The sequence below is a fragment of the Chionomys nivalis genome, chromosome 17 (genome assembly GCF_950005125.1).
Source record: "Chionomys nivalis chromosome 17, mChiNiv1.1, whole genome shotgun sequence".
NCBI classification, from domain to species: Eukaryota; Metazoa; Chordata; class Mammalia; order Rodentia; family Cricetidae; genus Chionomys; species Chionomys nivalis.
In genome coordinates this window covers 42,303,450-42,330,508 of record NC_080102.1, presented here as the reverse complement: position 1 = coordinate 42,330,508, position 27,059 = coordinate 42,303,450, and the positions used below count along the sequence as shown (strand labels likewise).

General features: G+C 39.9%; 1 protein-coding gene across 1 annotated transcript in view; it reads right to left on the bottom strand.

The window, feature by feature from the left end:
• The window catches only part of Atxn10 (ataxin 10), a 144,874-nt gene that overhangs the window by 67,818 nt on the left and 49,997 nt on the right, over positions 1-27,059 (bottom strand). The window contains exons 7-9 of the mRNA XM_057791921.1: positions 24,578-24,743; positions 18,287-18,395; positions 16,650-16,819 (exon numbers count right to left, since the gene is read on the bottom strand). Of these exons, the coding sequence (XP_057647904.1) occupies positions 16,650-16,819; positions 18,287-18,395; positions 24,578-24,743 (445 nt within the window). The remainder of the gene's footprint in view (positions 1-16,649; positions 16,820-18,286; positions 18,396-24,577; positions 24,744-27,059) is intronic.

Sequence of the window (27,059 nt, the reverse complement as noted above, 5' to 3'; positions counted from 1 at the left end):
ATTCAGGCCAGGATGCCCAATGATTCCTGCTGCTATGAGAACCAGCTGCTCAATGAGGAGGGGGAACAAACACTACCAACTCATAGTTTAAACCAACTAGAGTTGAAGCTTCTGTTTATCTATCTCCTTGGAGGGTGGAGAGCAGAGGGTACTAGTCAAGGTTTCTAGAGCTGAAATCATAGCAGGTGAGGTGCATGCCCTTCCCTCCCTGATCCTGTGGCCTGCCTGACCTACCAGTCAGACTTTTCCTGTCAACACTATTCAACCACAGGCCAGATCAGCCTTCCCCAGCCTTCCTCCTCCACAGCCCCTCTGGTTGGCTGAGGCCCAGTTGTCCTTTAGGACACTGGGAATTCTCACTGGACATCCATGTCTCAGGAGGAGCACTCCTTCTACCCTCTCAGGCATAGACAGTAGAGGGTTAGAGAAAATGAATCTTAGCTCAAATGCCTCCTCTTGTTCCCAACTCTCTGTAGGTTAGTGACTTAATTTGGATTTTTCCAGCAGGTAAATTCAACGTTGTCACTAGTTATAATACTAAGCAAATAGTGATGAATCATTCCCAGAAATCTGTCCCACATTAAACCAATTCTTCAAGTGTCCAAGAGTAACATGAGCTTGTGGAAGGATTTGTAATGTAAGATGCGCAATAATACAAGAAGCACAAACAACTCAACCAATAAAGGGACAATCACTCCCCCATCTCACTCCCACAGATAAACTGGAAGAAGCTCTATCCACACTGTGTTGGCCACAACTCTCAGTGGGGCCCGAAATGCTGCCTGCATCAGAAAAATTCAAATAAAAACCGGAAACAACCTTACCTTAAGTCATAGCCTTCTTTATCAATTTTCTTTTGGTGTTCATTTTTAGTTCATTTCAATTAAATAATTAAAAAACAAGTATCCACTCTGCTTGTGTGAATATATGTTGATATATAACACGTCTTTTAATCAACATTTCTTTTTAGAAAGAGCAGTGTTTCAAGACTGTATTCAACATTAATTTAAAAGTCTGGAAAAACCAAGGAAATCTATGCCTAATTTACAAAACCCACCGTAACTCCTATTATACCTGAAAGATATGGGTTATCCTATATACATCTGCAGATATAAATCAAATCTGTGATCATATCATAGAAAACTACAAAAACTATAGCTCTGACTATGTGCCTCAGAGATAACTCCTAAGTTATGGCCATTCCACGGGTGGGGAGATAAGGAAACTGAGAATATTGTGTCAAAATCCAGTCTGCCTGGACTCTTGTGTTCTACCACTGACTATATGAGACTCTAGAAAAATTATTTAATGTCCACACATCTGAGTTTGCAAATTAAGATGAGATAATATTGCCCACTCCCCCAAAATATTACAAAAATAAATACACTGATAAAAGTAAGGACTCAAAGGGGTTCCAGACACATAATAATCATTGCACCATGTTCACTGTGTTACTGGGACTAACATGATTGTTTTTCAGTTTGCAAGTGACTAACCTTTGCAAGATCTTGACTGAAGTTCAACTTTTAATTTTTCCAATCAAAGTGAGTATCTAAGCTAATAATACTTTTCCTAAAAAGAAATACAGAACTTACAAATACATACAAATGATTACTATTAGTAGGACGGAGAGCTACAGGGTATTTAGTTACTGTAGTGCTGAGAGCCCCTTCACCTCCACTTAGTAATGACTGGAGAAGCGAGGAAATGAAAGCTTAACAATGGAACATGTAACAGAACGAAAACATCGAGAAGATGGTGAAATGCCACCTAGGCCTTTGCTTACTTGATTGAGTGAGCAGCTCTGCTCCTTCAGGTTTTACCAGAACTGTGCAGACACACAATGGAGGACAGGAGGTTTGCTCTGGGCTCTGGGTGCTATATACAGCAGCAAACAAGCAATTTTCTTTATAGAGTTCTGCACTAAACATTCCTGGGTACCAGGAAACTGGCTTACTAGAGAGAGTTAGCCACTCTACACTGTGGGGAGAAGGCTATGGAAACTCATGAGCAGAGAAGAAACTGGCATGGAACTTAACCTCTGCACCATTGGTATCCTCATGGATGCTGCCTGCTCAAGAGCCTGTGACAGTATTGACAAGTACAGGACTGAGGGAAGAGACTCACCAAGGAGGTACTAAGAACATGGCCCCTGTATATAGAATTGAGAAGGCCAAACAACATGGTGAAATTCAGGTTTGTGAGAAGTATAGGCTAAAAGAAAGCAGGACTATAAAACCGTCCACTAGCGTACACACTGAGGCACTCATACAAGGTAGTTACTGGTGGATATCACTGTAGTAATGACAACTTAGTCCTCACAGCAAACATGAGATCAGGAAAATGAGCTCTAATTTCTAGATGAAGGAAGACTCAAAAATGAAACATGTGAAGGGTTGCCTAGTGAGAAAGGAGGGAGGGGAGTGGAGGGGAGGGGACTGGAATTTAAACTCTAAAATCAAGTTTCCATGCACTATGCTAAAGGGAAGACTATAATAAAGGAAGCAGGCAGTCAAGGGAAAGTTCAGGGAAAAAAAAAACACTGTAGGTCCCTGGCTCATGGCTGTTCTCAGCAGCTCCTGAGAGACTGGCAGGATATGCTTTTCTGCTTAACCTTTGGTAGGGTTCTGAAATCTTGGGCACTAGCCTATCACTGGGTAGCATTTGCATCTTTCTCAGAAACCAGAAATGAAAGTCCAGAATAGGACATGGAAAGAGGTGTTCAGGATCCCACTGGGATAAGAGCTGCAGAGGCAGAGATTTTAGCACCGATGAGATAGTAGCTCAAGCACAGGGGGTCTTCAGTAGAACAGTGACAAGGAAGAACAAAATTCTAGAGTTCACAGGCTGCTCCCTCCCCCAGCTTCCCTCGTTTTTGTTCACCTAGGCACTGGGTGCACTCTTCTTGAACTGAGTGGAACCTCTCCTTCCTGGCACACACTGCAGCCACTCTTCAGTCTCACACACTCACTAAATGGCAAACTTACATCTGTCTCCCCTGTGCACATGAATTCCTCAAGAGGGCACTATGCCAAACCCATTTCGACATTCTCACTGTCCAGAACACCAGCTGGTACCCAGCAGATGGCAAGTGCATACTTGAACTAAACTACAAATTTCTACCATGATGACAGGACAGCACGGCAGTTCCTATCTGGAGAACAAAACAGAAATGGCCTTATTCCAACTGCTGCATAAGAGCAATGCAGATCTGAGTTAAACATCACAGCATGAGAAACTCGGTGCCACTCTTCTACTAGAACATGATGAGTATGAAATTAAATTCTACCAAAGTAAGACGCAACAGGCTTTTTAAAGAAGGGATCAGAAAATTACTCTTTTTTTTTTTCTTTACTTCTCACTGACTAGATTATGAGACTGATATTTGGCAGGGAAACCTGATTGCTCTTTGGGCTGAGGAGGGAGGAAGACTTGATTGGGGGAGGGAGGGGGGAAATGGGAGGTGGTGGCGGGGAAGAGGCAGAAATCTTTAATAATTAAATAAATAAAAAAAAGAAAAAAAAGAAAATTACTCTTTTATAAGATGTAACGCGGACCCTTTGCTGCTAGGAAGAGCAAACAACTAATCATGTCAGAGACGGACAATGTTTTGCTGTATGATAGACAGGTCTGCCCTTTTTATTCCCTCAGAAAAAAAGGCACTGGTCTGACACTTGTAATAATAACTTTATTTGTCCATAATAATGAAGTCTAGAAATATAAGGAAAACTTAAAACGTCAAAAGCACTTGGGTTCTCATTAGATTCTAACTTGTAGTAAAAGTGTTAAAACTAATCATTTACCAAAAGCTAACACACCCAAACCAGAGTCCCTGCCAACAAAAGTTAAATTCAAATCCTACTCCTTTGGAGAGAGAGAGAGAGAGAGAGAGAGAGAGAGAGAGAGAGAGAGAGAGAGAGAGAGAGAGAGAGAGAGAGAGAGAGAGAGAGAAACAACACACAGGAATAGTCCTTCTGTTTTTATCCACTTGCTTCTGCCTCTCTTTCACACAGACAAATTGATATGCACTCAAAAATGCCCCCAGTCACCTTGATATGAGCTTTAATTATTTTTGCTAGTAAAATTCTCCAGATCATTTGCTACTGTTTATTCTTTATTTTTTTCTATAAAATCTGAATTGAAATTCTTTTAAATTTGTAGAAACTAGATGAGGGAGCTAAGGACATAAGCACCAACTATGAAAATGGAAAAAAGAATGGCTATAGCCACCAAGAACTGCCATTTCCTTCCTGTCAGAGACAAACAGGGCCTCTCGATCCATCCTCCTGCATGCACACACGCATGCATGTGCGTGTGTGCATGCATGTTGAATAACTCTGCTTCTCTTAACTTCCAGGTGCTGCTGCAAGAAAAAAACTAAACATGCTAGAAATCAACATTGCTGCATGGTCACACGTGGAGGCCGGAAGTTAACATCAGGCGTCCTCCTTAATCACTCTCCACTCCACTGAGACAGGTTTTCTCACTGAGCCTGGAGCTCACCAGTTTGACTCAGCCAGCAGTAGGGATACCATGAAGAAACACAAAGCATGGATCCCTAGCATGCTGCAGTAATAGCAGCACATGGCTCATACTGTCCCTGTAAGTCTCCCTTTTAAATAATGCCATGCTGCTCCCACAGAAGTACAAAACAGAAAAAGGGGAGTTTTGAAGTCAAACAATAAACCATCCTCAATGCTTTACTTTTTGGTAGTTCTAGGGACTGAATTTAAGGTCTTATACATACTAGGTGCACGTTCTTCCACTGAGCTACAACAGTAGCCCTCCTCTATGCCTTTAAAAAAAAAAGTACAGCTGCAACAAACTAAATCTCGATTGGTTTCCTCAAGATAGGAATTTTAATTTCACTTTCTGTAGCAGGAACTGTAAGTTCAAGAAACTAATGGTGACAGCTTGATTTATGAATTTTGACATATTTCTTGAACTTGGATTACATTACAAAGAAGTGGAATTCTAAACAAGCCAGATCTTGTCTATACATTCAATCATCAAATCAATAAGCTGCGATTCTGTGCAACTTACCTCTGACTGAGGAGAAGCACAAAGTCAGCTAATGGGGAAATAGAGCTGAGATTTCAAAGTTCCTCCGGGGCTCATAGCTCGGTCAGTAAGGTACCTCCTTGCGCCTGATGAACTCAATTCAATTTGCAGAACCCACATGGGGAAAGGGGAGACCTGTCTCCCACAAGCTGTCCTCTGACTGCCACACAGGCACACATTAAATAAACAAATGGGGGGATCCCTCCATATCCTCAGAACTGTTCGAGAATACATTTTAGACAGATAGGAAATGCTTCATCTCTTTAATGGATAATACAAAGAGAAAAAAATCAGTTAAAAAAGCATTTGTAGTAAACCTGACAAGAAAAAAAGTATTCTTGTCCTAAAGAAAATCCTTACATGCTTTCACTACTTCCTTAAACAGTCCCCACCTAAGAAAGACAAGAATATCAAAATTACTTTACACATAGTAAATTCCTATGATATTTATTTACAAATTCCTACTTAAATACATATTTTGGGGGGCCAGCAACATGCTTTAGTGGGTAAAAGAACTTGCCGCCAAACCTAAGAACCTAACTAAGTTCGAAACCCAGAACCCATATAATGGAAGAAGAAAAACAACTCTTTTACAAGCTGTCATGACGTCCACACTCACACTACAACATGCATGCACATGCGCACACACACACACACACACACACACCACCCACATAGAAATAAATGTAATAACATTTTTAAAGCACATTGTTAGGAAATGATGAAATATACTGTATCTGTTCAACAATGGCCTGAAAGAGAGGCTCAGGTAAAATGGAGAGTCTAGGTAGTTTGTTAGATATATTTTCCTGTGGGGTCCAGAGGATTGAATTCACAGGAACATATACCTGTCTCCATATTGAATCAAGAAGCTGAGAGCAGAACTAAAAGAGTTACAGTTAGTATATGGTTGACTAAGAAGTCAGTCTGTGTTTATGTCATTTTAGCCATGTCTGTACTACTGCAAGCCCACTGCCTGTTGTAATGACCGAAGGACAACAGCAACAGAACAGCTTACTCTGTAGCTTCAAAAAGCCAGGAACAGACTAGCAAGGAACTGAGCCCTGAGAAGATAGACAAACACATTATCACGACCTGATGATGATGTCTGGATGCATTGCAGTTCAGCAACCCATCACCCATATAGAATGATCAGCTCAAGATCCATGGGAAGACTGGGTACAATAAATTTCTCAGCAATATTACCCAGAAGACACAAGAGAGTCTCTATAAGAGAGTGATTAAGAAGCAGAACTCAGGAAAAGAGGTGTGGGGTTGGCAATATAGCTAGAAACAGACATATCTTGCCTGTTAAGATAAAAGAGGGCAAAAATCAAATTTTCCATGTATCTCTTTGGCTGGTAGTTAATCTACACATACCATAGACAAATAAAAGCAAAATAAGCATGTGTATGATATATCCACACACAGAAGCCAATTCCATATGCAGAGTAGGAAGAAGAGCAAAACCACCAAGAGAGGGCACAATGGAGTAGAAATGCTTCCTGCTGACCTAAGTTTACAAAAAATTCATAAAGTTTGTGACCAGGAGCTCTGAAGAGCAACATAAGGACACGTGGATGGGAAAAGAGGTTGGGAAGTCCCATGCTAGTACAGGAAAATAGTACAGAAAGTGACCCTTCTCATGGCAGACAGTAAAGAAGGACTCCAGCACCCTGGCCAATGCTACAGCAGCTCAATGGAAGACACTAGCACACGCTAATCAAGACTTTATTTCTTTACAAAGAACCAGTCAGCACTGATAGACAATGAGTAGTTACTAACTCTAAGAAAATCAGTGTTGACATATGTGCACACAAAGCTTTCCTTGCAGTCCATCTGAAGAGGTTCTGTGTGTGAGGAAGGAAACAATCGGGACACCCAAACAGCCATATATTTGTCTCTAGTTTCATGATTCACTAAGCAAATACCCTGCTTGAAATCATGTTACACAGAAGGGAATCATAGAGGACTGGCCAGACAGCTTGCCTGCTCTGGACATAAGAAACTGAAAGAGTTGCCATGCTACATACAAAAAGACACTAAAAAACTAAAAAATATAAAAAGGCAGTTACATTACGCCAGAATGTATTTAAATATTCCAAATAGAGCTGGTAAGATAGCTCAGTGGGTAATTTTGGTTGTCACCAAGCCTGGCAACCTGAATTCATTCCTCAGGACCTATACTGTAGAAGGACAGAATCTCCACACACGCACAGTGAGACATGCCCCAAATACATACAGACTAACTAAACAAACAAATGTATCTCAAACATAAAAGACTTTCAAAATTTGTCCCAGAATTCAGAATTTAAAGGAATTTTAACTTCCATGTGCAAAGTTGTTTCTTTTGTCTAGTCTTTGTTTATAAATGACCCCTCCAGCCAGAAAACAGATACTTTGTATCTTCAGAAGTTGAAACTACACTCCATAATTGTTATAGTGAACAGACAACAGCTTTTTAAAGATTTATTTTATTTTTAATTATATGCATGTGTATGTGGAGGTATATGCATGAGAGTGAAGGTGCCGAGGTCAAGAGGGAATGTCAAATCCCCCTGAAACTAGAGTTGCAGACAGATGTGAGCCACCTAACATGGGTCTTCTACAAGAGCACTATACCCTCAACTGCCAAGCCATCTCTTTCCAGTCCCTACAACAAATATTTTTGAGATAAATTGTCATAGGCCAACTGATGCTGTATAGCTCAGTGGTAGAGGGTTTCCCTACCATACACAAGGCCCTATGTTTGATCATGAGGACCTAAAAAAGAAAATATAATGGGGAGAACACAACTTACAAGAACCAATGGAGGAAGACAGAAATCACTAAGAGGAATACAGAGATGGAGTAGACAATGGGGACAGGGGATGAGTATAAGCAAAGTAAAATAGCGTGTATATATGAAAATACTAGGAAACCTGTCACACTGTATAGTAATAGGAATTTTTAATTAAAAAATTATAGATCACAAAAGGTAAACTTTCCCATTTGAGCATTTTCATTCATTGAATAGAATGCATACTGATCATCACGTAAAATTTAAAGGCATAATACAACCAGCAAAAAAAAAAAAAGACAGATGTGTTTTATGGTCACAGATGTTTAAGAACCAATTTCCTAGAGGACGGTTCTGGACAGGAGTCATGAGCTGCACCTTCCTCACATTCAGAACCTCTTCAGATGGACTGCAATGAAAGCTTTGTGTGCACATATGTCAACACAAAGACCACCAGGCTCCAACACCAAGGCTGGGAATCTCTACAAAGAGGAGGGGGAAGGAAAGAAGGAAGAACTAATCAGAACTGCCAGGGAGCTTTGAGCAGAATGCACCTGACAACCAACAAGCGTATATACTTTAGTCAATAAGTTTCCATTTGGGGGGAGAGTGGGGAGAAAGTAGATAAACTGGTTATCTTCCCAGATATTTCAAATAACATTTAGCTTTAAGAAATAAAAGCTTTTGTTCTTCAAATAAGGCATTTACTTAGAGCAGTAACAACAACAGTGAAAAGCAAAAGAATGGGGAAGAAAAAGGATAAGCTATACATTCCATATTCTAACAAAGAAGGCAAAGAGTAACTGGTTTGTGTTTACAACATCAATATCCATGTGCTTCTTATAATAGAAACCAAAACAGAATCATTCTCCATCTAGTCCACAGAGGTTTAAAAGTAAACTAATCACTACAGCTGTAGCAAAGATGTTGTACGTGGAGCACAAAAGACAGTAAAGGAGACATCTGCAGGATTAGGAGCATCTCTGTCACAACTCAGTAAGAACAGTTCCAGAAGCAGCCCACCAGCTCCACAGAAGGATCAGCTCAAGACCTGTGGACGCACTGGGTTCAATAAATTTCTGAGCAGGTAGTCCAAAAGTGCAAATACAAAGAAAGATGTCTCCCATTCTAATACCTTCACGACTTGGCAGCCCAGCTCTGAGCAGAAAGAACCATTCTGGGTTGGCAACCCCACAATATAAAATCACCCTTCTGATCCTCTCTGGCAGGCCTCTGTAACAGAACTGTTGGGTAAGAAATACTAGTACATGTGTGTTTGCCACTTATATCAGTGGAATCTTTAGAACACACAGCTCCACGTCTGTATTCAATAAATCTCAGCTGAATTAAATCACACTGAAATCTCCCTGAGCCTTAGTTTCTCCATTTAGAAATTGGCAGCAACAAATTTTCTGTCAATCTTTTTTATTTTAAAACATAAGAGTCACAGGCTCTAGTTACCCAATGAAGATACAAAAAACAGGAAACTCAAAAGGCAACAGAAGGGGTGCCTTAGCCAGCTATTGGACATCACATTCCTATGAATGGAGTTACAGGACAAGCAAAAATACAGTAGGGCTGAAAACATCTCTGCTAAGGCTTCTGAGGAACTAACACCATGCACAAAGATTCTATGAAAGATTCTATTGTGAATAACTTACTGGATCAGAGGCAAGATCCCCGGATGTCCTTAAAGAACACAGTCCTCTAAAAAAAACAATTGTATTTTTCATAAGCTGTGCCTGCTTGCAAAAGCCCTAACTAGAGGTCATTAGGGGGAAGAAGACTTCCCTACCAGCAGAAAAGGAGATTCTACTCTCTCCTGTATCCCCTATCCATTTAAATAAAATTTTGCCCTAATGGTACGTAGCTTCTGGAGATGCTAGAACATATAGGCTGGGAAACCTAAGGAACTCCATCTACAAGGCTATGGGGACTCCATATCCACACTAGGTGAAGAATTTCTTGGCTACTGCTTTGGAGTCTCCCCCCTCTTACTAGCACTCTCTCACCCAAAATAAGCCTCAAGACTCACCAGTTCCCCAGAGTGAACTCGGGTAGAATCATGGAAGTTTGTAGGAAGGGGATAGTTGTCTCCCCTAGAGAGGACTTCTCACAACATTCCTAGGATGGAAACTTCCCAGGAAACAAATTTCCATCAATCAAAGAAAGGGCCCTGAAGATTAGGGATATTCACAGTTGACGGAAGAATGAATAAGAAACAGAGACGAAAGTACACAGGCGTTTCATAAGTGAACCCAGAAGGAGCTGAAAGGGTCTAATTGATGGCCTATGGGCTGAAGATCTTCAGGAAGTCTAAACCGTTCCTGCCAAACTGTACGAAAATTCCAAAATCAGAGGCAGTAGAGTGCAGGAGACCAAGTACAGACCTGAGAATCCACAGGAGAACAAATTTAAGTTTTACTCTGGGTTCTGCCAGTACACCACTGGACAGCCTCTCCTTTCGCATCCCTAGCAAAACCTGCTTTGCAAGGCTGCTGCAAAGGTCAAAGCTGACAATACCCATGAAAAGGCATGATGCAAGAACACAGACACTAAACAAATAAATCATCCACTCCTTTTTTTCTGTTAGTGAAATTACACAAATTTCCCCCAACCCTGGATTTTTTTTTTTGGTTTTTGGAGACAGGGTTTCTCTGTGGTTTTGGAGCCTGTCCTGGAACTAGCTCTTGTAGACCAGACTGGTCTCGAACTCACAGAGATCTGCCTGCCTCTGCCTCCTGAGTGCTGGGATTAAAGGCGTGCGCCACCACCGCCCGGCTGGATCTTTTTTTTTAGTCTTGGAAATATAAAGCCAAATTTATTTGTAGGCTCCAATTTGCATAAAAGACAAACCAACCACCTAAACAACACCGTGGGAATTAGTGACTAACATATATAGAACTATATCCCCCAAACATCCACTTCCCCAGAACTGTAATAAAGGTTTTAGAAAAATACTGAACTTTATCCTTTGCAGAACTAATAAGCTAGGAAAATACATTTTCACTATCCAACTAGAAACAGGATTGAGTTACAAGAATACAGAAGCTTCCAGAACATAAAAAAAGAAGTATGTGGGTGGGGGGGGGGGTCCCCTAGAGGTAATAGGTAATGCTTTCATGTTTGAGCCTTTGTTAGCACAGGAAAGACACTGGGATAGAGAGGCATTCTCACACTCAAAGAATGAATCCTTCACGCTCTCTGAAGTGTTTGCTCTACTACAGAATACACAGCAACTTCCTGGGGGCCCCAGGGTCCTCTACACAGCACTTGGGTACTCTCCAGGCTTCTTAGGGTGCAATCTGCTCCTGACTCTGTGAGCTATCCACGAGCCTAAGAATCACTACAGCGTGTTCCTGTGAGGAGTCACTCCAAATCAGCAGCAAAACAATCACTGAACACAAGGAACGTCCCTCTGTTATGCTCCTAAAGAGATGAGTAAAGTGTCTTATTCTCTATTCACTACTGTCTATCCACTCTTAGAACTGCTCCTTTAAAATCCTTGGCAGCATCTCTGTGATTTGCATCAGTTTCTCTTGAGGGACAGTTCTAGGCACTGTATAACCTGTTCTATGGAAATTCTTAATTATATTATTTTCCTCTACAGAGTGCTACTTCTTTGCTTTTTGTTTTAGTGAACACTTATTTTACTGACTTAAACATAAACTTGGCAGACTGACAACTCAGATTTCAGTAACTATTTTGTCCATAGCTTACCAGACCAGAGGATTGAACTCAGGCCATCAGGTTTGGTGGCAAGTGCCTTTACCCACTGAGACATTTTGCTAGCTTTGTTCTCTCCCCAAACCCCCACCACCAAGCTAGAAAATATGCAGATTTTCTGTAAATCACATTTTGTCTCATTCCCTTCTTTTAGTACCAATTTCACTCCAGAATCTATGAATCTGTGTCCATTTGGATGTCTTCACAAGACTGTCTTCATCCAGTTTATAACTGTGTAAGGCCGACAAGGAGCAACCTACACTATTAACAGAAGGAAAACCTACACAAGTTTTTTCTAACTTCACTTTTTCTCACAGTGCTGTCATCCATAATTAAGACAAAGCTTTGCATGGATCACCTGTCACATAGAGAACCAAGGCTACATATGATGGAGGAGTTACTTTCATTTAATAAAGAAACTGCCTTGGCCCATTTATAGGCCAGCCCTTAGGTGGGTGGAGTAAACAGACAGGATGCTGGGAGAAAGAAGCCGAGTCAGTGAGTCGCCATGATTCTCCCACTCCAGACAGACACAGGTTAAGATCTTTCCTGGTAAGCCAGCTCGTGGTACTACACAGATTATTAGAAATGGGTTAATCTAGATATGAGAGCTAGCCAGTAAGAGGCTGGAGCTAATGGGCCAAGCAGTGTTTAAAAGAATACAGTTTCCGTGTAATTATTTCGGGGCATAAGCTAGCCATGCGGGCGGCTGGGTGCCGGGGACGCAGCCCTGCTGCTCTTATTACAACAGAGTGGCGCCCAGCGTGCTAATGAACTCCACGTAAAACCTGAGAGGGCTTAAAAAGGAGAGAGAGAGAGAGAATATAAGACAGCTTTTTTTGCTGTTTGTGGGTTGCGTGAGGCAAAGAAATTGTCCTGACTCAGCAACAGGAAAAAACTGGCTGTTTTAAAATGCCAGCTTTCTGGGCTGTGCCGCCATCACGATCTCTGTCTGGCTCATGCGGGAGACAGAGTCTTTGAATGGAGCATTTGGAGTAAAGTGCTACGGCTTGCTTGATGGCAATGTGGACTGCTGTGTGCCTGGAACTGTGTGTGGCTCAGGGGCACCAAATGGTTCTGAGGCAGGAGAGGCTCAGCTCCGCCATGCAGAACTCTGCTGGTCTCAGGCAGGAACTACTGTAATTACCATAATAACAGCACAGTTAAGGTTTAGACTGGGCAGGACACAGGCAGTACCGTAATACCTCTAAATGGTGCAACTTAGGTTTTTAAGAAGCGCTTAACATTTTAAAAAATGCTCCTGGATAGTAAAAAAATTACAGATTCACAATAGAACAGATTTCAGACATAGAAGATCTGTAAATGAGTCACAGTGTTGGATGAGTGTACGTAGGCTTGAGAGAAAAAAAAATAGAGAAAAAATAAAGTTAATGCCCTTAAAAAAAGGGGGATAAAGTCCTTAAAGAGACAGAGTACAGATAGTTATAGATTAAAAGAAATAAAGAAAAATAAGCCACGTAGAAATGGAAAATTCACAGAGAGTCTGGATTCTTTGTATTACTGTGTTTTCTTTAAAATTTTTGACTGTAAAGGAGTTAATTGCAGAGAGACATTTCATTATATGGGCTGCCAAGCTAAACCAGAATGGATATAAGGGTATTATGATTTCAGAATATGGGTCTAAGGATATGATGCTTTGGAGAGGGTCTTTTGTTTTCACAGAGGATGAGACTCTGTGGATTGCTTCTATCCCGATATAGTATGATAGACCACGCCCTCCTGAAAGGTTGCTGTGAACACCTTCAGAAAATTACTTCACTCAACTGCCAACTGAGATGACCCTGACACACAGGTTACACCATAAAAGATCTGAATAACAGCGCCCCCATTCAGCAGGAAGCAGTTTGGAGAGAAAAACTGCGCCCATGTTCCCAAATATGGTTTATAAATGTTCTTTTACATTTAAAGGGGGATATGATATAGGTATGAATAATTTGCATTGATATGGATTTTAAGGTCAGTTTTGTTATATGTATATGTATTTCTGATCTTGATTAAGGTATTGTGATTATGTAGTTCATTTAAAAATGTAATGTATAATTAGGAAATATAGGTTACTAATGGATAATCATAAATAATAGTCAAGCTTGTAGTCACGTTAGATTTTCTAGATATATAGAGATACATTTCAATTAGGCATTCTTCATATCTTTCAAAGACTACAGAACATGGCATTTAATGTTTTAATAACTTAGGGCTTTTCATGACAATGAGACACGTCTGCTCCTGGCAGCACCAATCTACTTCAAGAGGATGATGGGCATCGAAGAGGCTCCTTATGGAGTTTGATAGCCATTTGGGCATGAAACTGCTCATGGCTGGACTGTTGCATAACCTGGACACAAAGAACCCGCAGAAAAAGGACTGCTGAACTTGCCTAAAGGTGAGATGGTCTTTCGGGGTTCCTGATTCATGAAAGAGTCTATGAGACATTCTGCAGGACACAGCAGAAAGTGACTGAACTGTCTTTGGAATTTTCCTGCTTCATGGAAATGTCTGCTGAAAACTATGGGCCTGTAGGCTAAAGATGGATGCCCCAATGGTACAGAGGAACTTTGGGTGACTGTCCAGGCAGCGAGATGTCTCTGTGATTTCTAGCATTTTGTAAGTTGCTTACTTCTCATTTACTTAGGTAATATTATATCCTTCTGGAGTCTTTGATGGAGTTGAAGAATGGTTAGTTAGTTGTAGTTATAGTTTTCCTTAGTTATGGTAAAGATAAAATAGATGTAAATATTGTAATTTTTACTTGATAACTGTTTTGTTATATGTAATTTTGCTGTTAAAGTTAAAGCCTTCTTTTTTTTGTTTAAACAGAAAAAGGGGAAATGATGAAGGAATGTCATTGATTAACATGAAACTGCCTTGGCCCATTTGATTGGCCAACCCTTAGGTGGGTGGAGTAGACAGAAGAGAATGCTGGGAGAAAGAAGCCGAGTCAGTGAGTCGCCATGATTCTCCCACTCCAGACAGACGCAGGTTAAGATCTTTCCTGGTAAGCCAGCTCGTGATACTACACAGAATATTAGAAATGGGTTAGATCAATATGTAAGAGCTAGCCAATAAGAGGCTGGAACTAATGGGCCAGGCAGTGATTAAAAGAATACAGTTTCCGTGTAATTATTTCGGGATATAAGCTAACCATGCGGGCGGCTGGGTGCCGGGGACGTAGCCCCGCCGCTCTTATTACAACATACATATACTTCCAAGCTGGCTTTTGCAAACTTTTCTGGTACCAGGGTGCTTCTTGACTAGCTCCACTCTCTGCATCTCAGTTTCCAAGGCTTCTCTACATGGCTTCACCAAGTCACAGGAAGGTGGTCTCATGGAATCAGCACTTCCTCATAACTAGCTTCTAAAAAGGGTGCAAATTAAAGACTATGCCACAAATGATACAAGCTTATGCCTATCATATGTTACTGTTCAAAGCAGTCACTTGGACTGGAAAGATTCAACAGGATGGAGAAATAGATGCCTCTATAGGATTATAGTAAAATGACACTTAGAAATATGCATACAATAACTTTTACATATGTCTTAGAAAATATAACCTACAAAAGACTTAATATTTAAATAAGCAAAACAAACACTGCCCAAAGTAAATTCCCATAAAACAAAGAACCTCTAGTTCCAGCTGGGCATGGTGGTACATCTTTAATCTCAGTGCTCAGGAGGCGGAGAAAAGCAGATCTCTGTGAATTCAATGCCAGCTTGGTTTAAATAGCAAGTTCCAGGACGGCTAAGGCTACTAAACAAAGACTATCTGGGGAATGGAGGAAGGTGGGTATTAATTGATTGTGAAGAATGAGACCTATGCATCATGCCACTCTTTCATCAATGTTAATGTTATGTTTTCAGTATCATCGGCTCTGCAATGTTCAGTACAAAAGACAGAACACAAGAGGTTCTAAAGGCAGTCTCTCATATTTCCAGAAGTTAAATACATATCCATTCAGAACACTTAGTTTAGGCCGGGCGGTGGTGGCGCACGCCTTTAATCCTAGCACTTGGGAGGCAGAGGCAGGTGGATCTCTGTGAGTTCGAGACCAGCCTGGTCTACAAGAGCTAGTTCCAGGACAGGCTCCAAAACCACAGAGAAACCCTGTCTGGAAAAACTTAAAAAAAAGAACACTTAGTTTTAAAGACTCAGGACAGGACACTATTCACCCATAATTGTAGGATGCACAAATGAAGGATTTTTTTCTAACAATAATGCCAGCTCTTTGGTTTTATTCTTTTTAAGACAGTCTTGCTATGTAACCTAGGCTGGCCTTGAAGTAGTAATTCCAACTGTTTGGTCTTCCCTGTGGCAGGGATAACAGGTGTGTCTCACCACACCTGGCTCCATGTTCTGAAATGTCTATTACTAGAAAAATTTCCAAACATTAAAGTCATTTGTCTGTTGCTTTTCTTCGTTGTTTTGGAGACCACATCTTAATATGTAACTCTGGCAGCCAGGAAATTGCTATGTAGAATAGGATAGCCTGGAATTCTGCCTCCAAGCCTGGCTGGTTTTTTTTTTTTATTTTATTGACTGTTCCCTATATCATAATAGAGTGCTTAAATAAACAGACCTCAGACAAACACTGCTAATTTACAAGAAAGGAGAATGTCTTAAATACATTCAGGACAAAGACAATGCAAAATCTATAAAAATACAGACCATAAAGCAAAAACGTGACATACAGGACCAGCCAGAAGGATCAGTAGACAAAAAAGATCACTTGTTGCAGAGCCTCTAACCTACGCTTGATTTCTGGAGTGGATGGTGAAAAGGAGAGAGCCGACTTCATGTGCGTGCATCTACATTGTTTCACACTTACAAACCTAACACACACCACTAAAATAAAAAGTAAAAAATTTCAAGTATGATATATTGTGCTTATTTGTAGGAAAAAGAAGTAACATACTGTTTTATGTTACACATTAACCATAGATATTTTCAATTAATTTTCTAAGAACTCACATAAGATCTCACTCCCCTGCAGAGTGAAGGCATTCTAAATTCTCAACAGCACGGTCTAAACAAAGTTGTATGTGACACATTAAGACATAATCTTACTTTGTCCTGGTTTTCTTTATTCTTGTAACACAGATTTCCAATGAGACGAATGAGATGAGATTTAAACCCTTCAGTCATGTGTTCGATATCACCCTCTGCTTTTAGAGAGTCAGAGGGACTGAAGATGTTCGTGGTATCTTTTCCAACTACGTGAATCACCCGTAAAACATCTAGAGCAAAAGAATAGAGTTCATTTTCCATAAGAAAATACACAGTATCTAAGTTTTCCATAAACAAACACAGTGGACTAAAATGAAGTAGATAAAGCACCTAATACTCCCTCAATAATGACTGGCATGTGGGGTCAGCACAGTAGCTGATCACCTCCTAGAGTGCATGAGGCTTCAGTTCATCCTCAGAGACACCAGAAATACAACAGCGTAACAATAACCAGACAGCTTCTTTGCTTTTGCATTAATTTTTCTAGGTTCCAGTTTGAAGGAGGCTGATTGTAACAATTAGCTTCACTTGGAATTTCTATTTATCCACAAAGGAAAGTTAACTAAAAGGTTGCAAGCTTTTTCTTATAAAATGATTTTCAATTCCAATTTGTTTATACAAAATCAAATGTGATAGCTAGTCAGGTTAAATGTAAATCATAAGAGGTTTTGGTAATTACTTAATCAGCCTCAGCCATGGACTGACATTAGCTATAATCACAGGAAATAATACTGCTATATTCTATGAACACACCCAAGAAGCCTATGAAAACAGACTTCCAGGAGTTATCCATTTTCCCATATTATTTCATTTAACCTTCTGAACAAACCTATTAAATACAGCCATCACTTTCACAATTTTACAAGAAGCAATCAGACTCAGAGAAGTAGTAACATGGCAGAGATAAGATGGCCCTAGCTTCATGATTCCCAGTTTGGTTATTTATTCTGATTATCATTAAAAGTACTACATTTAAACTAGAACTCTGGAATGGAATTACATGTCTTCTATAGATCACTGCTAGTTCAGTTACACTTTTAGATACAAAGGCATCTTTCTTCTATATTGACATCTAGACAAAGTGCCTGGTTGTTGTTGTTGTTTTTTTTTTTTTTTCTTTTAGGTAAAATACTGAACAGTGACAAGCAAAACATAGATTTGGGTATCTACATGAATGGAGGTCCTATAGGGCTTAATTTGCAAACAGCTTTTGAGTAAAGACAGTAATGCTTCAAATACTGGTTTCCTAATTATTAATTGTTAATCTTGTTACAAGATTAAATCTCTAACCTGAGTAAAACACTATTCTTTGGTTTTGGAAGTATAATTGAGGAAAACAAATTACCAGATTTTATAAATAAAACTTATGGTATAATAAAACTTATCATTTGCAAATCCCCACCATCAGTTTCATCAAAAACACTCCCATAAGGTGACACTGCAGGTATCTGCAGAGGGGCCTGATTAGTCAACATACTACTAAGAAGGACCCACACTCCATAGCAGAGAAGGAACAGCAATGCAGCCTCAGTTTAAGCAACCTGAGCTGTTAGCATTATACCACAATTCTAGTCAAGGAAAAATTTCAAAGAATCTTAATTGAAAGCACCAAGAATGAGGGTTTGTGTTTGAATTTATATCATAGAGCATGCCAAGGATTTCTTAACTAAAAATACTAAGTCTGCTGTTTCACTCACCAATCACTCGTTCCATCAGATCAGGAAAAACTTGTAGGTAACCAAGAAGCTCAGTGTGGGATGTCATTTCACACAACACGTCCAGAAGCCGAATGGTAGCCAGTGCTTCCTAAAAAGATAAGGAAACCTCCTTGCTAGGAATGAGTTTTAACTTTGATTGTTATAGATACCGAGAGGATAAAATGCTGTAACAAGTACCATGTGACACAACTACAGAGAAACACAAGTGTCCAGATATTCTGAATAATCACTAACAGGTGCATCAAGAGGGCAAGACTCCATGTCATTATATGTCTTCTTGGAGAAAAGAGTAGAAAAGCTCTTACTGAAGCAAAAATACCTTCCAACAATGGGATAAATGTTCCAAAGCACAACCGGCACATAACACTTATGCAAATACTTTCTTTTAAAAGCACTCTCAGTATGAAAGTTACACTTTAAAGATACAAACATTCCATTAAACACATTAACTTCTTGTGTACAAAAGTCCTATAATGTCCCAAGGTCTAAAAAAACACTAGTTTTAAGAACTTACACTAGTCCCGGGTAAATCTAAGCCTGTATGCAATGTATTGGTAAGGTGGAAAAGATAATATTATTTGAAAATGCTAGCTCACAATTACTTCATATAAATAGTTTATATGAAACAGAGGCACAACCAGGAAATTCCCATGTGCTGATTCTATGGCATCCCAATATTCCAATGTATTTTTCAGAGTTATAATTTTTATATATTTTAAACCACACTTTTTCAAGTATATATTATTTGACAAAACATAGAAGCACCTATAAATTTAGGTCATGAAGATAAAATTCTTCAAAACAAAAATTCTTTTTAATAATACTACTCTTTGTAGACATCAGAAAAATTTAAGGTAAGTCTTGTTTTCTACAAATCTCAAAATAATATTGAGAAATAACAAACTTTAATGCCTTGGGTCTTTATTTCAAAGCTTACACATGCTAATAAAAAGCTGAGAGGGATATAAAAAGATTAGAGTCTAAGTCTGAAGTCAGTATCAGGGGTAAATCCATTAACTCCGCAACGCTTAAGCACTCTCTTCTGCTAAGAGGTGACAGCCCAGACTATCTATCGCCTCTAGGTGACAAGTCTACTGGAGAAACAGCGGGTTGACTCAACATAGTAAAGGCTGCTTTTATTTTGTTTGTTTTCTGTATACATACAATTTATTAAAACCCTTCACAAATGATGCTATATTGAACATTCTTGTACAAATATCTGCAGTTCTGAACAAGTAAATGTGGGTTTATACATTCTTAAAAATCCAAATGCTGGGTCAAGAGTATGTACATTAAAAATGGTTTAGCAGTATTTTGAATGGCACACCAACCTATTAGAAGGCTGATACAACACTTTGCAAATTTTTTAAAAGATGTATTTTATTTTTAATTTTATGCGTGTGTTTGTGCACATGAGAATGGGTTCCCAGGGAGGCCAGAAGAGGTCTCTTTCTCACTGACTAGTGCAGCTGTTAGGGATTATAAGTACTAGTGCTTTGCCTGTTTCAGTCTCCTCAATGTGGGAATTACAAGAGCACACTTGGCTTTTTCACGTGTGTTCTGGAGATCAAACTCAGGTCCCATGCTTATGTGTAAGCACTTCACTGCCTGAGCTATCACCCCTGCCCCATCTCACTCTTAGTTTTAAGACAATAAATTTTTAACCTTTAATTATGTATCATATGTGTGTGGTGTGGGTGTGTATAGGTGAGCACAAAAGCCTAGAAGCATTGAGTTAGAAGCAGCTGTGAGCTACCCAGTGCGTGTGTGCTGGGAATTCAAAGGGTCCTCTAAAAAGTAGTACAGGCTGTAACCACTGAGCAATCTTTCATGTCATTAAGAGAGCAACTTTTAAATGATACACCAAAGCAATGTTGGCTTTAGTATTTGTTTATTTTAGTTTTTTAAGACAGTGTTTCTCTGTGTAGCCCTGGCTGTCCCAGAACTTACTCTGTAGACCAGGCTGGCCTCAAACTCACAAATATCTACCTGCCTCTGCCTCCCAAGTGCTTGGACAGCTATGTGCTGTCACCACCATCCAACTAATACTGATTTTTTTTTTTAATAAAAGAAATTTAATGAGTATGGGGAATATGTTAGGTGGGGTTAAGCCGACCTCCTTTTGGTCAGTAACACAGATTCTAGGAGAAAAGAAAAAAACTATGTCTAATAGTGAAACCTTGTTCAACCTTTGAAAAACATATAGCAGGGCCAGTGGGGGGCTAGGCAGATAAAGGTGCTTGCACCTAAACCTCAAACTCCGAAATTAACATGTTGGAAGTAGGGAAGTTGTAACTGTTTTTTGTTTTTTACTCTTTGGGGGCCCACCACCACCCAGTTCCCAAATAAATACACAGAAACTTATTCTTACTTATGAACATCCAGCCTTAGCTTGGCTTGCTTCTAGCCATCTTTTCTAACTTAAAATTATTCCGTTTCTCTTTAACTATGGTTTACCTATGGGCTTTTTATCTTTATTCTATATATCTTTCTTACCTTCTTACTCAGTGGCTGGCTGTGTGTGTGTGGATGGCCCCTGGCACCCTCTTTTCTCTAATCCTTTTCTCGTTCTTTGCTCTTCTCAAGCCTAGATTTCACCTCCTATTTATTCTCTCTGCCTGGCAGCCTGACCTATTTCTCTATCTTGCCTAGTTATTGGTCGTTCAGCTCTTTATTAGACCAATCAGGTGTTTTAGACAGGTAAAGTAATACAGCTTTACAGAGTTAAACAAATGCAGCATAAAAGAATTCAACACATCTGTGCATCTTTAAATAAATGTTCCACAGCAGCTGGGCGGTAGTGATGTGGGAATGTCATATATCAATCTGTTGATTTCATTGGTTAAGTAATAAAGAAACTGCTTGGCCCTCATAGGTTAAAACATAGGTGGGTGGAGTAAACAGAACAGAATGCTGGGAGGAAGAGGAAGTGAGCTCAGACTCGACAGCTCTGCTCTCTGGAGCAGACGCCATGCTCCCCTCTCCCCTGCAGACGCAATAAAGCTCCGACCCAGGATGGACGTAGGCTAGAATCTTCCCGGCAAGCACACCTTGGGGTGCTACACACATGAATAGAAATGGGCCAAGCAGTGTTTAAAAGAATACAATGCGTGTGTTGTTATTTCGGGTATAAAGCTAACCATGCGGGAGCCGGGCTGTGGGAAGAGGCCCGCAGCTCCCGCTACACACGTCTTTAATCCCAGCACTTGGAAGGCAGAGGCAGGCGGATCTCTGTGAGTTCAAGGCCAGCTTGGACTACAAGCGCTAGTTCCAAGACAGGCTCCAAACTCTACAGAGAAACCCTGTCTCGAAAAACCAAAAATAAATAAATAAATAAATAAATAAATGTTACATAGCATAAATGAACATAACACATCTTAAACTAATATTCCACAATCAATTCCTCAAAGTTGTCCTGTGAACTCCACACTTACGCAAACACACACAAAATACCTTACAACACCAAATAAATAAATTAATAGGTAAGTGATTAGCCTGGCATAGGTGGTACATGCCTTTAATCCCAGCACTCAGGAGGCAGAGGCAGGTAGATCTCTGTGAATTCGAGGCCAGCTTGGTCTACATAGTGAGATCCAGGACAGTCAGAGCTACACAAAGAAACCTGCCTCTGCCTCCCGAGTGCTGGGATTAAAGGCGTGCACCACCACAGCCCGGCCCCCATTGTACCTTTTTATCTCCATTTCTATCTCAAAGTATGTATCAAAGTATGATACATGCAAATTAGCATATTTCTTCCTCCCTTACAGAAACTAGTTGAAGAAAAATACAAGCTACTAGTTCAATAAGGGACCCTGTTAAGACAGTAAGGTGGAGGCAATAAAGGAAGACACCTGACATCCTGCTCTGGTTTCTTCATGCACACCCATGGATATATACACCTGCACACTCCCATGCATGCAACTGAGGGAGGGAGGGGAGTACAGCTATATCTCACTACAATGCTAAAACTTTTAAAAACACAGTTCTTGTGAACAATTTAAAGTCAGTTGTGCTTTAATAAATATTCAATTTTTTACTGTTTCCTAAAAAATTACTTTTTAACATATTTATTATATATTACACATATAATCATGCATAAATATTATATATGTGTACACGAGTATATACTAATATGTGATTATATATTATATAAAAGCAACTTATATGTTATATTAAATAACATATATAACATAGTATGATTGATAAATATATATGTTGCTTTTCTCAAGGCTGGGACAAAATACCTAGTAAAAGTTACTTAAAGGGGAGGGTTATTTTGACTCACACTTGTAGGGTTTGCTCCATCGTGGCCAGCAAAGAGTGCTGACGAAAGCAGCTGTGGCAGCAAGAACATGAGTGGAGCAGCTGGTCCTCAGTCAGGAAGCAGAGAGAGATTAAGGCTAGTGCTCATGTGTCAACCTCTGTGTTCAGTCTGGAACCCCAGCTCATGGATTGATGCCATTACTTTTTAAAGCACACCTCAGTGCTCCCCCTGCTGGGAACAGAAGCACCCATCTCCAGAAAGGTAAATCAATTCTGAGACTTCCTCCTGTCTTTCACAGGAAGAGAACTGCTGTCAACATGAAGGCAACAGTCAAGTGGCCTTAAATCCAAGTACAAGGAGGGCAGTGTACTCTCACGGCAAAACCATCACAAACATGACTTCAGTTACACTGGAAATCAGGAATCTCCCATGATCACCCACTCTCCAGGATCTATTTTCTGCTTCTCTGCACACCATTTCATGCTGTGTGAATGTCTCCCACTTTGTCTCAAGCTACTGTCAACTGCATTCTAGCATCAACCACTTCTTTCTTGATCACTCTTACCAGGAAACAAGTAATGTATTATTTTTTCTAAAACTATATTTAAAATCCACTTCATTGAGATAGGGTTTATATACAACATACACCTTTAAGCATACAAAACAGAGTTTGTCAAAGTACACAGCTATGAATAACATTTCACAAAGTTCCCTGTGTCCCTGTGGAACTACTCTCACCCCTGACGTAAACCCCAGCTAACATGACCTGTTCTCTGTCATTATGCAGGAGTCTAGCCCACTACTAAGTCTCACAAAAATAGCATCCTAGTCTAGCTTAATGCACCTGCTCTCATGCTACTTTGGGGGCATCTTTCATGCTGTTCCAGAAGTGCTTTTATTTTGCTACGGAGCAGTTTCCAAGAGAAAACAATTCTGACTTTAACTCAGAGAGAAGGGTAAAGAAATAGGAGCAAGCAGAGGTTCTCCAGTGAAAAGGCAGGGCTAGAATTATTGCCAACTAGCTTCAGTAGCCATTAGTAGAGAAAGGGTTAGCAAAGGAGAATGTGAGATTGTTAACCAGGATGGGTGGGGTGGGGGAGCCCAGGGTAAGGGGAATGACTTCAAACAACAGCTCAGAAACCTTTATTAAAAGGTTGTTGTTGATGTTTTAGGATTTTATTTTATTTTAAAAGATCTATTTTTGTTTTATATGTATGAGTATTTTATCAGTCTATTATGTATACCACGTGCATGCCTGGTGCCCTCAAAGGCCAAAAGAGGGTATTAAATCTCCTAGAACTGGAGTTACAGATGGTTGTGAACTGCCAAGTGGGTGTTGGGAACCCAACTCAGGTCCTTTGCAAGAGCAGCAAGAGAGTGTGGACACACAGAGTTGAACTACAGCACTGTTTACAGTGAGTGGAAGCAGAGACGATCTACTTGTCTAATTACAGGATGGCCCTGTCTAGTTATGAGTATATGTTAAATGACCACTGTGGAATGGACAAATAAATGGCATAAAATCATCTATGTGTCTTTAACACATGTCTGTGTGTTATGATCTACTTAACTAAAAGTACCAACTAGAATTACTTTTCCAGCCACTAACTTGTACTGGAAAAAGCAAGAGCATTGTTTCCCTCTTATCAATGTTTCTAAGTCCTTCATTAAAACCACCTATCACTCAAGGAGTACACTTCAAATTGTCAAGAGGGTTGGAGACGTGGGTCATCAATGAAAAGTTCTCCCAGACGACCCAAGTTCAGTTCCCAACACTCACATAAGACAGTTCACACTCACCTGGAATTCTAGCTCTGGGGGATCTAATACCTTCTTTTGGCCTCCACAGGTACCCACACATATGTGGCACACATTTACACAACACACACACATAAATAAAAACAAATCTTTAAAACCATTTAAGAAGAAAAACCTCATAGAGGACTTGACTGAACTAAAAACCTGTCTGTTCTCCCCTTCCAGAGCTATGAAATCTGTCTCCTTACCTTATCCTCTGTTTGAGGCTCCGAGACCAACTTTAGCACATTCCTACACTGATCCACAAATGAGTTTGCAATCAACTCGGCATGGCGCAAAAATATAGAGATGTCATCCTTTGTCAGCTGCTCGTCACCCACTAGCTTGGCTATCATAATGTCTAACAGTGCAACCCTGTAAAATAAAAGAGTTCTGCATCAGTACGTAACACTTAGGCTGTATGAGACCAAGAATGACTTCCAGAGGACATTTTAAGAGTTACTTTCATTTAAAAATTTTTTTAACTTTATTTTAATATCTAGCTAGAAAAAACTTTTATTAATAAAGCTAATTATCAATTGCCTGCTTTTGAAGAAATATTTAGTTTCTTCTATGTGACTTACTAGCAGCAAAAACTATCCAATACACTTTTTATATCCATTACTTTAAAGATTGAAATAATTCCACATTTCAGAAAGGTTGTGAATAAGGTTTATGAATACATTCACAAAATAATAGTAGCAAAGTGAAGTAGCTAACACCAATCTATGCATTATACACATTATCACATTTAATCTTTATAATAATAATTTTACATTAAAGATGTGAGTATAAAATATCAAATATCTGTAATTCAGCAAGCACCCACTCTCCCATATACAAACATCATACATACACATGCATGTGTGCACATATGTGTAAATGATTTTGTCTAAGTCACTATCTCACATGACCACTTCTTTTTTTGTTTGTTTTGGCGTGTTTTGTTTTGACAAGGTTTCTCTGTAGCTTTAAAAGGAGCCTGTCCTGGAACTAGCTCTTATAGACCAGGCTGGCCCCGAACTCACAGAGACTCACCTGTCCCTGCCTTCTGAGTGCTGGGATTAAAGGCATGCGCCACCATCGCCTGACTGACATGACCATTTTTAATTCACTTGTGACCAAACAGGTACATACTCTCTCTCAAAATTATGATTTCTGTTGTTATTGTTTTAAATAATGAACATGCAAAAGACTTAGTGAAATTTTCTATAGCAAAAAAAAATATCTATTTAGTTATAGTTAAAGTGGCACAGGACAGACTATGGTTGTTAAAGTCACATATATGCAACCCTGAAAAGTTTTTAATGAGGACCAAGAATGAAGGTAAGAGGGGGAAAGAATGTTTTATGAGCATTCTAGAGCAAGAAATAAAATATCTGAAATTTAAATTCAAAGACTGGCATCTCTACTAAGTTTGATTTAGATTTGAACTTCTCCAAAAGTATTATCTGTTGAATACTATATGCTACAAAGGCTGAAAATGGTATTACCCAGAACAGCACGCTAACCAAGTAGAGGCAATAAATGCTGCTGACAAACCTCCTCTGCACTTTAATAAGTTAAGCAGAATCATGGCTGAGTATAACCTCAATAAGCATTACAAGAGTCTCACTTAGATCCCTAACCTGGAAAACACAATGCCCAAGTCACAGCTGAATATGAAATATCCCCACAGACAGCTTGCTCCAATACTGAGGGGACATAAAGGAACCTTTATCCAGCAACTGATGGAAAGAGAGGCAGAGAACTGCAGCAGAGCTCTGGACTGGGCTCCCAAAGTCCAGTTGAAGAGTGGGACGAGTAAGAATGTGAGCAAAGAGGTTCAGTGGGTTCACCCACTGCAACAGTCTACCTGAGGTAATAGGAGCTCACCAACTCCAGCTGGACTGGGAAGGAACAAGCATAGGACCAAACTAGTCCCTCTGAATGTGGTTGACAGTTGCATGACTGGGGCAGACTGAGGGGCCACTGGCAGTGGCACAGGATTTATCCCTACTGCATGTGCTGGCTTTTTGGAATCCTATTCTCTTTGGATGTTTACCTTGCTCAGCCTGGATATGGTGGGAAGGGCCTTGGACCTTCCACAAAGCAATGTGCCTTGCCCTCTCTGAGGATTGGATGGGGGTAGGGTGGGAGGATGTGTGGAGGGAGTGGGAGAAGGAGGAGTGGGAGGAGGGGAAGGAGTGGGGACTTGGATTGATATATTTTTTTAAACCTAATAAATTTTAAAAAAAAATTACTTGAGTCAGGACATGCTGGGGATGGTGGCTGTTATCCCAGCATTTCGAAGACTCACAGGGCAGAAGGAGCCCTAGAAGTTCAAGGTTCCACCTAGGTAAGTCCTCAGAGACAATATATTAAAAAAGATAAAAAGGCTTCCATATTGCACTTCAATTGTAAGAGGCCCCCAGATCTTAGCACAACTGACTCCATGACGGAAGTACCATTAAAGTCATAAAAGTCAGCACAAAGACAGTATTATGCGCCAAAATGAAAACAGAGACCTAATGCATCGATTTCCATAGTTCTGGGAGCATCTAAAAAAATGTACTAACCTTGGTTTTTGGCTTCTGTAGTTCCACTTCTGGCTAACTGTTCTTGTTAACTGATGTGTGTCAACTTAGGACATAGCTTTTGTGCTTAAAAGCTCACCCTAAGAAAGGCTTGGGGCTACACTGGGATCCCAAA